General features: G+C 37.6%; 1 protein-coding gene across 7 annotated transcripts in view; it reads left to right on the plus strand.

Annotated features, from left to right (window-relative positions):
- CNOT4 (CCR4-NOT transcription complex subunit 4) overlaps nucleotides 1-10,136 on the plus strand; it is a 77,025-nt gene extending 66,889 nt beyond the window's left edge. For 4 of the 7 annotated variants that reach the window (XM_088165133.1, XM_014889828.2, XM_014889829.2 and 1 more), the window contains 2 exons: nucleotides 7,744-7,956; nucleotides 8,732-10,136. In XM_088165133.1, the coding sequence (XP_088021259.1) occupies nucleotides 7,744-7,956; nucleotides 8,732-9,033 (515 nt within the window). In that variant the 3' untranslated portion in view covers nucleotides 9,034-10,136. The remainder of the gene's footprint in view (nucleotides 1-7,743; nucleotides 7,957-8,731) is intronic. The other 3 variants (XM_014889831.2, XM_088165134.1, XM_014889830.2) reach the window with 1 other exon arrangement.
- Nucleotides 10,137-10,658: the final 522 nt, after the last annotated feature.

Raw genomic sequence — 10,658 nt, forward strand, 5'->3', positions numbered from 1 at the left:
CAGTGAAAGACAGGCATCTTGCTTTTCTGGGTAGCAAGATGCCTATTTTTAAATGTGTAATTTTATATTGGAAGAATATGTATGTGACAAAGAAAAAAGTGGAAAAAAAATCCTCCAACTTGGCTGTAATGTATCAAAGGAGTGACTAATCACATTAACTCTACTACATTTGAAATAAACATGGGATTGGCTGAAATAGGTGGCTTGAGTAACTGACCCAGTCTGCATTCTGGACTGTTCGTCTTGACAGTATTTTTTGGTAACTTTCCAGAAACAGGTAGAAGCAAGCAGACAGCAAGTTTTTCATGTCAAATTTCATGGTAGTGCCACCAAAGGAACTTCAACTACACTGTATGTTGGCTTTTGCCTGGCTTTTAGGGATGGAAGACTGCATTTATTGTTAATAGAACCTCTCTAGGACTGGTTCACCAAGTAAGGTTGCTTCCCTTCACAGGTAACTGGTGAGATCTTGGGATGGCCCTGCAGTAATGTCAGAGGCAGTTCTGTTGTCTTACCCAGTGTGTCTCCTTTCTCTCCAGCAGGCAGATGCTTGGCCTTGGGATGCTGTGTTCTCTTTAATGCTTTTCTGAAGTCACTTCAAAATATGCAGTAGGTCACTGACATGAGTTAAAAGGTCCAACTGTCTTAGTGATGTTAAAAACATGGCATTTTTCTTCTAAATAATAGAATGCGAGTGCATTTGATGCTGCCACCTCAGTGGCTAACAAAAGGCATGGACCTGAAACTTTGGCTCTTTCTAAGTCCATTTGACAAAATACCAATAATGACTGGTGCATTTCAGCAAAAAGTACAAATTATTCAAAGGCTTTCTGCATAAACTTTAAGTGCTTCAGCTTGAAAAACAACTGAGAGAGCAAACATAATCTTTTCTAAAAATTAAATTGGGGGAGGAGCATAAATTAATCCTGAAAGAATAGCAGCAACTGAAAGAGCACCTTTGCAAATAGTGTTTCTCCTTCCAGCACTGCCAAATCACATTTGAGGGCAAAAAAAAAAATTTTTTCCCATCCCTTGCCATCTCTTGGTTTCTTCTACACAGCCTCATTTGAACTTCATCTTGTTCTCAGAGGAATTATTTTAATTAATCTCTCTATTTAAAGAATAGATTGCTTCTATTAGGAGACAGCATCTAGTAATCAGAATGAATTTCATGTCATGGAAGGTGAAAATTTGGCTTTCTTGCAGTTTATCTAATTTTCCCGCAGAATTGTTGAAATAATCTACAAATGTATATCAGCCTTAATAGTTTGCAGATGTGGAAAGATTAAGATGAGTTTATCATTTGCTAGAGTATGCTTTCCTTGTGCTAATGCTGGTCTCACAGTCTGAAGTCAGAGGGTTGGTTGATTGGTTGGATATTCCTGGAGTCCAGAACCTCTGTAACAAGATAGGCTCTCGCTAATTGTTACTGTAGCTTTGAAGATCCAATACTTTTTTCTTTGCTATTTCTACTTATTGCATTGCCCGTAGGGCAAATTCCAAATATTTTGGGGTTTTTTATGCATGTATTTATCCATGTACCCACAAGTACATTTGTACATGTGGGCTTTTTGTTTGAAGTCCAAGTTTGTTCTGTTGACAGACAGGGTAACCTGGTGAGATTGAACCCTGATGCATGATGTGAGAGGAAGCAGTTTAGGTTAAAATTAACTTTATTTCTCAGATGAATGGAATTGCATGCTTTCTGAGCTTTTTAATCAAACTGTTCTGTGTGTAGGATTCAAGTATCTGCTTCATTTGTTTCAGTATCTTAAGTCTTTGTGCACTTAGTTTAGATTTACGGTGATATTAAAGATTATCAGCACCAAAACCTATTTTCTTACAGAGTCAGTAATAAAAAAATAGTGGGATTCTCTGGAAACATTTTTGTAGGAAGTCAAGCGTGTTTTTCAAAGCAACTTGGAATCTCAATTTGAAATTTGCTTATAGATTAAAACTGGGTTGCTGGCTGCTATAATTATGGTTTGGTCTCTTGCGCTATGGTAAGTCAATCACAAAAACTGTCCAGAATATGTGATGTAAAACTGCTTTTCTCAAGCCTAATAAAATTGACACTGTACATGCAAGCAAATATGAGTTTTCTTACTGTCCCTATACTATGTTGTAGAAGGGATTTTCCCTGAAAATAAATGAAATAAATTTTCTGACTCATAACAGCTTAAAAGTTGTACTGTCAGATCATCATCAAAAAAGAAGTTAATTTAGGAAATCTTATTTTCCCCCTTTAAGTAGATACGTTAAAATTAATATATTCTAATTGATAGTTTGGCTAACTGGCAAGTTAAGTTCAGTTGGATTTACTTGATATTGAAGAATAGTGTGCTTCTGTTTACATGTCTCTCTTTTAAATTGAGTGGAATTATTATAACCATGGAAATCAATATGGAATAGATAAAAATGTGCTTTATTTGCAGTATTTTAAAGGTGAGAGTAGACTAGTGTCTCTTGTCTACCAAAGCCAATTTTGTAGGTGTGTGTATGTACGTAAATGGTATGTATGTGTGCATCTTTTGGTTCCCCAGCTCTTAGAGCTTATGAACGTAAGACTTTCATTTGAAATTGACACTGTGAGGTGGCACTTAGAAAGCTGGGTTTTGTGAATTGTCCATTTGTTTCCCATGTATAGACAATGTTGGTAAGGCTTTTCAAGGTTCACTGCAAACAGCTTTGCCTTCTAGTGCTCCTGTCACTTGATGTCTCCCTAATATGATGAAGTGGCTACTTGAATTCCTGATGACAGCACTGCTGTTTAAATGTGAACAGTTTCCATCTTCTCTAATGTGCCAGTAACATTTTTAGACCTCTGTGAATGGATGAAACTTCATTGTTTGGTTTAAGCATTGTAGGATTACTAGGAATCATAGTTATAGAGTCAGTGAAGCTGAGAGAGAAATCCTTCAAGTCATAGAAGTTTAAATGAGATTTTACTCATGGTTAAAAAAACTTCATGAGCAAACAAGCTTATTACTCTTACTGAAGTGAAACAGGTATAGTTCTTATCATAATTGTTTTGTTGATGTTTTAACTATACAACCTTTGGATGAAAAGCTTTTGAGTTTATGTAACGTGATGGTCATAATTTCTTTTTGGATGCAACAAATTGTCCTTTCTTTCTTTCCCCCTTAAAGGGAAGAACTAGACAACTGTTTTCAAAACAGAAATACTAATAGTGGAAAATCATTTTGAGATCAAAATAGAGAAGTCCTGGTCACTTCTCAGAATAGGACAACAGGCTGTTTTAGGGAAAGCACATATGATCTCTGTTATCTGTCAACATGGTAGCACAAAGCAGAGACTGTGACCAGAGATGTCACTTGAAAGGGTGTGCTTCTCTGCTGGGCCCATTTGTTTCTAATTGAGTTGAAAGACTCTTTGTGAACTCCTGGTACTCTTCCCTGCTCTTTTTATTCTCTCATTTTTCTTTGGCTTCAAAATTTATTGTACAATGTCCTTGAGGATTTCACAAGGGCCTTTTTACAGGCAGGTTGTTGAAACAGCTATTCTATCACTGAATACACCTTGATAGTCTCTTTGCTTCTTTTGTTGCCACTCTGCAGTCAGGTGTGTGGCATTGGCTAGAAGCTTATTTTCTCTCATATGATGATTTTCCTCTGATTTTATTTTGTTTACTTGAAGCTTTTCTATAGTTGACATGCTGTTATGTGTCATGGCTACACGTATGACATACATGGTTCTTTAAAAGTAAATAATTGTAGCCTAGATTTGTGGGACTGTTTGCTATTCAGTGGGACTAGTATATTTAAAACTTGGTGTAAAGGTATTTAATATTTTTACTCAATTAGCATAAAAATAGGCTTTTGTAATGGCTTGGAAAATAAAAAAGAAGTACATTTGCTTTACACTTAATGTAACAGTCTTGTGATCTTTCCTATTGGCCTTATTTACTTAAGCATGTACTGGGTGAATTTTACTTTAGATTTTACCATAGGCTTGTATTAGAATTAGGGCAGTGATTTGAAATGTCTAGTCACTGTGGAATATTCATTTTAGTGGGCTTGTCTCACACCAAGAAAACTGAAAGTTCTGCTATTACATCAATATAAAAGATCAAGTGCATCAATGTGACCAAAGTGACACAGCCAAATTTGAAACACCTTTGGGTCTTCATTGCAGTGTCATTGTCAGAATTTTGGGAGTCACAGAACAGCCCGTAACAGTGCAGCAGCCATTTGTGCCAACATCTTCAAAATTACTGATTATGTGCAACAGAGCAGTATTGTGGCTTGGCCATTAATTCTCTTCATGGCCTCTCCCCCAAATGCACACTGCTTTATCTGATTTGAAGAAACAGTGTTAAGGCATTGCAGGTAGAGAATGAGGTAAAACTATTTGACTGTCTGGTAGGATGTGATAATGGAACAATGATTTCATTTGGAAATTCATTAAATGACTAGTTTTATACAAATTAATGTTCAGGCTTCTCAGATGTATTCTTTTGCTTAAGTTAACATCAAATATTTTTTAATTTAGATTGGATGGACAAATTGCTTTTGTGATGAAGCTTTATTTTCTTTCCTTTTTTCATTTTAAGACGGTAGTTGACTTTGCAAATTTTACATACAAGTGCTTTTATTTCACATTTGACATACCACCTCAGACACAGGAAAATTTCAGTGCTAGAACTGTGGGATCTGTTCACCCCTGTAAACACAAGTTTCCACTAGACCGGACAGGATTATGAAATGTACATCGAGGGAAGACCAGAGTTCAGGGTGTGTATTTGAGAATGTTTTTCATGTGGGTAGTGGTGCTTTAAGTGATGCTTCACCAGGTTATTCTTGCTTTTAGAAATAAAAACTAGGGCATGAGAAGAGGAATCTCTTATTTGTCTTGGTATATAAAATAATTTTTTTGCAATCATCTGGGTTTTACCTTGTTTTCTTCTGTGTTTTCCCACTATCAGTGGGCATGGTGCTTTAAGCCTTTAAAGATTAGCCTATGGAAGGAGACAGCATTTTTACTCCTTGAGGAGGCGAAACAGTGTTGTATGGGTTCTCACACCCCTAGGTTGTAATGTCCAACTGAGAAGTCTGCGAATAGTCAGAAAATTACTCCTTCCAACCAGTTAACTGTAGAGGAAGGTAATAGGCAAATGACCTTTTAAATAGATCTGTATTAACTGAGAGATAGCTTTTTCTCATTTTTAACTGTGCTCCTAGCTTCATCATGAAGAATAGACTTATTTAACAGGGAAAACAAACTAGCTGAGGGATGAGTAATGATTTCTGAAGAAATTACTTTCCTTCAGTTGGTAGAAGTAACTTTTGTCTCTGGGGTGGATTTTCACTTAGGCAGTTTAAAACTTTAACAGCAAAGTTAAAGTTTTAACAGCAAAACTTTAACTTTCTCCAGCAAAGACGTGGTGCTCGGGTTTTTTTTGTGTCAGGGGACAGTTTTTTTGTTCTAGCTTGCCTTGTAGCCTCACAAACACCTATTTGGGAAAGAATTTTTTTGTAATTCTCTATTTTGCCACTTTTATACCTAGGAGGTCAACTTTCTTACAGCTAGCAAACAACACTGTTTTGGTAGATACTGAATCCTTTTAGGCTTTTCATCTTTTGACTTCTGTGAATCCAAGAGACAGTATCTCTTCACCAGAAAGTGACAGCCTTTTCCATTCTGTGAGAATCTTGTATCTAAACACTTGGTACCTTTCTTGAACGCTTATGTGTGCTGTATTATGCATTTTTTAAATGGAGAATAACATGACAAAAACATACCTATTTTCTTAACCCAAGGAAGCCTAATGCCCAATGACATTAATTCTCCTGTCCCGTTCCTTGTAACATTCTGCAGGCTTTGTCTTAGTCTTCCTCAGTGACATGTTGCAGATAGTTTACTACACATTAATTTTCTTACTCTAGAGTTTTGAGGATGTGTTGGGGGTTAGTAAAGTTGGTGATTGAGACCCTTGCAGATTTGTAGCTCACATGTATGGACTCGGTAAGCATTTTTGTGTGCTTTTTGCATTGCAGTAGAAGTGAATAATTAAATAGAGCTTTGTTGCTTTGCACAAGCTTTTTGAAGCAGCAGTGAGGAAAAAAAAAGTAGAGACTAATGGAGACAATGCAGAATTTGTTGTAGTTGTTTCTGTGATCATGAGCTGGCTACTTTTGTTCCAAAAAGTTAATTTAGAGCTTATCTCGAATGGGCTTATGGATGTTCAAGAGGGTTATGAACAAATATCTCTTGAGGACATTTTCTACCAATACTTTCTAAAATTTTGATTTATTGTTTTTAATCTCAGGATTGTAGTTTTCAATGGAAAATGTATGGCAGCGAATTCTTTACGAGCATTTATTTTGTGCATTAGTATTGCAATGGTAAAAGGAGGAGCTGTGAAAGAACAGGATTTCAATAATTAGTTTTTTATTTGGATTTGGGGTTTTTCCCCCCCCACCTCTAATTACAAAAAAGTAATTGCTCGAGGCACCACTTTTTTCTGAACATTCAGATTTGCAAAAACTGCCAGGGCAGGTTTTGATAGCAACAGAGACTTCTTTCTTTACTCTCCAACATAAGGTTGCGAGTTAGTGATATCCTCTAATTGTCCAGGAAGACTTAAATCTCTTCTGTTGTTGATGAAGTAGCAGTGTTGTGAAAGTATTTCTTAATAAGAATTCTGATTGAAGTCAAGGTCCTTTCATCAATCAGGATAGGTAGAGATGTTTTTAAGAAAAAAGTTGTATTCTAGACATTTGTCAAAAAGGCAACCATGTGCCAACATACTGCCAACACTTCCTTTCTAAATATAACTGATCACAAGCTAATAAAGTATGACTTCTTGTATTGAATGATAAATACTGGCATGCTCGTGTCTGGTTTGTCCTGGCTTGAGATTACTAAAAGGGAGAGATGGATCATAGAACTCGGTAGTCTTTTCTAGATTGCATGGTGTAACTTTTGTGTTGAGGGATCATTTGCTGTAGTGCTAATAGCTACATTATCCTGTTGTCCTTTATCAATATGTCTTGAAACATTCAGGCAAGTAGTTGAGACTTGACTGCTTTGGTGTCCAGCTGGTTTGCTTATTACCAAAATTTTTAGGATATTGCTGTGTCAGAAATTATTCTGAAAGGTCTTTAAAGAATTTTGACTACTGTTCTTCAACTGCAAGAGGAAATTTCACTCCCTCCAACTTCATTACCATTTCCTTCGGAAGAACATCTATAGGGCTGTGAATGAGCAAGCTATAACAAAACAAAAGACATCTGTGATTTTCCTCAGCCTCCCTGGTTTCTCACATTCCATTTTATTGCAAAGCCCTACCTAGCCTTTCTTCATTTTGATTTACACCAAACAAAACAACCCTTTTGAGCCTGCTGCTCATCAGTAAAGCATCCAAATTGCAGCAGAAGTATTCTCATCTAGTACCTGGTAGTTTTTCCCGTTAGTAATAGAGGAAGAGCCTCTGTGTCCTTGATTATTCAAGTCTCTGAATCAAAATGGGGAAATATATATTGGGGGAGGAGCTATATCTTTCTCCCATTCCCTTACACTTGGTTTAAAACCTGCCAGCCCCTCTGAGTAATTTATCAATCATGGAAACATTGACCCTAGCTTTTGGACAGGGAAAGTATTGAATGCTTAGCTTAAAAAGTAAAAGCAAAATCCCATACCCCACCAAAGAAGGACATCTGTTTCTAACTTCAGCTTTTTATTTTTTTATCTTTCATTTTTTTTTGTTGGTAAATCTCCCAGACAACAGCAGTTCTGTAGAGAGTTTAAATATGAAGGAATGGCAGGACGGGCTAAGGGCACTTCTACCGAACATTAACATCAACTTTGGTGGACTGCCCAATGCTTCTTCCCCCTCCAACGCCAACCACAGTGTACCAACGTCCAACACTGCCACCACCGACAGCCTGAATTGGGACAGCCCTGGCAGCTGGATGGACCCCGCAATCATCACAGGTAACAGTTTCTCACTCCTTCAGCTCCACTGGCAAACCATCAAATGGGTATTTGGCACAAACTGATTTCCATCTGAAAAAAGAAAAAAGTCAGTATGCGGTGGTCTCTTCCAGCTTCCATCCACAAAACCTCAAGGGTCCAGGAATTGTTGTGGAACCTCTAGGTATAACAGAGCGTCACTTAGGACTTTGCAATGCATGCCCAGGACCTTTGCAGGCAGTCAGGTGGATCAGTGCTTTTCTATAGGGTCAATCTATAAGGTGTCCCTTCTGCTGGATGGCATGTCCGGTATGTGCGTCGCTGGTCCTGAGGCACTGAAGGCAATCATTGGGCTTTGTTATTTAAAAAAGGGACTGTACTCCACTTGTTTATAAAGCTCTCTTTTATAAGGCTGTCTGGTTGTGTTTCCCTGTTAGAGAGGCTGAAGCATGATTCAGGTAGGCAGAGTAATAGGTGAAGCATGTAGTGTACTGGCAGCTTGGTGTGGTAAGGTCACGTTGACAGGGTTGCAGTTCTTGAGCAGAATGTTTGATAGAAAAATGTGTGATTTATGAAGAAGTGCTCTGAGGGTGAACTTTCTCTTATCTCGATTTAATGGTAAATATTTTTGTGGGCAGGGCAATTATACATAATAATGTAAAATGCATTTTCTGTACAAACTAATCATGTTTTTTCATTGTTGCTTTTTGCTAGGTTAAAATTTGTCCTCTTCATGGTCAATTTATTGCTTCTCCTCTGACTTGCCTGTATCCCTGTTTTTTTCTTCTTTTCTTAGGTATCCCAGCTTCCACAGGAAACAGTTTAGACACCCTTCAAGATGACAATCCTCCACATTGGCTAAAATCTCTCCAGGCCCTCACAGAGGTGGACGGCCCCAGTGCAGCACCATCACAGACACACCACAGTAACCCCTTCGGCACACAGATCCCTCTGCACAGAGCCAGTTGGAATCCCTACTCTCCTCCTTCAAACCCCACCAGCTTCCATTCCCCACCTCCAGGCTTCCAGACAGCCTTCAGACCCCCCAGTAAAACCCCCACAGATCTACTACAGAGCTCAGCGCTGGATCGTCATTAGGAAAGGAAGAAAAAGAAAAAAGAAAAATAAGACCCAAAACGTTAGAAATGCAGGAAGTGTCCCACCCTGACTCCTCCCCATGCCCACCTACTGTTCCCTGTCATATCTTTCTTTCTGAAGAATCCAGTTCCTGATCAAACTTCCCCCCCAAATGCAATGCCATCACAGGGTCATGACCATTCTTTTTGTTAAGTTTCTGTAGAACCAGTGTTTGAAATACACTGTTTGAAATGCTTTCTAACCATTCTAAGAAAAAAAAAGAGAGAGAGAAATCAAAATGCAGTCTCAATGCTTAAGGAGAATATTACTGTCTTACTTCTTTTGCACATGAGTATTTCTGCCTAGTGGAAAAGTGTCAATCTGCAGTAGGGGGAAAAGTGCAATGCAGAATCAAATGCAAGAACATTAAAAAGGTATTTAATTTAAATGAAGTTATTGAACATGTGGGGCAAGCAGTGGCCCAGCATTTATTTTGCATTCAGTGTGGCACTACACAGGGAAATTGCTATGTTGGGGTTGGTTGGTTTTGTTTTTTTTTTTTTTGAGCAGGGGATTTTATTGCATCAGTCAGAGTTTGACATGAAGTGTGTTGAAAGACAAAACACTTATAGCTATGAGTAACTGGCATGTTGCTAAAGAGTGTTTTAAAGAGGGGAGAATAAGTTTTTTCTTTAATTTTGGCTTTAGATTTCAAGTAAACTTTAATGTTTTAAAAGTATTCACAGATTTAATACCTAGCGTATACGTAATATAATTATAAGCAGCTGAAACACGAGTGATATTTACTTCAGTCTTTCTGTCTCCTCTGTCAGTCTCTCTTTTTTTTTTTTAAAAAAAAGATTCACCTGATTAGGGCACTCTGGGATAGCACTGCATTGGGGCCACATGATCACCATCAGGAGCAACCTCTGACCTCCTCTGCCTGCAGCTTTTACTTAACCCTGTAGTTTCTGGACGTTTGTGCAGTATTGAAAAGACAGGAAAAAAGAAACAGATAAATAAACATGGTTATAACCTGACGCTAAAACTAAAACCAAGGAAATGTACCTCTTTCTTCAGAATTAAAACTAAAATCTTAAATAAAACAGAAAACTTGATGATGACTTCATGTTTGCTTTTTGATTTTTTTAACCTTAGATTTTTAATTACTTCATCTGGTAAAAAGTGTATGCCGTTGCATGTTTGGGGTTTTCTTCTTATTCATCTAAACCAGAACTACTTTATCATTGGAAATACTGTCTTGTATAGTAACTTCTCTATTGAAGGGTGGAAAAAGCATAACACTTAAATCTTTTAAAGGGATCCTGTTGTCTTTACTCATGACAATAGCTAGAGGCGGTCAGTCTCTGTTATTGGTGGTATCCTTTTAAATGTGAAGCATGAAAATCTTGTTTATATTTTCTGAATTAAATGCCGTGGCACTGAGGGCAGATAGCATGCAATAATATGCCTGAAGATATGGCAGAGAATTTGTTATGACTTCCTGTGTTTGTCAGCAGCCTTCCATAAAGGTGTAAAATACTGTCACTGCACAACAGGGGATGAAGAGCTCTTAATGAACAGAAGGCCTCCAGGAAGCTTTTATACTTGCAAGCAGACATATTTAAAACCTGCCGCCTTGTGGT

The sequence above is a fragment of the Sturnus vulgaris genome, chromosome 5, assembly GCF_052056855.1.
Source record: "Sturnus vulgaris isolate bStuVul1 chromosome 5, bStuVul1.hap1, whole genome shotgun sequence".
In the NCBI taxonomy this organism is placed as follows: domain Eukaryota; kingdom Metazoa; phylum Chordata; class Aves; order Passeriformes; family Sturnidae; genus Sturnus; species Sturnus vulgaris.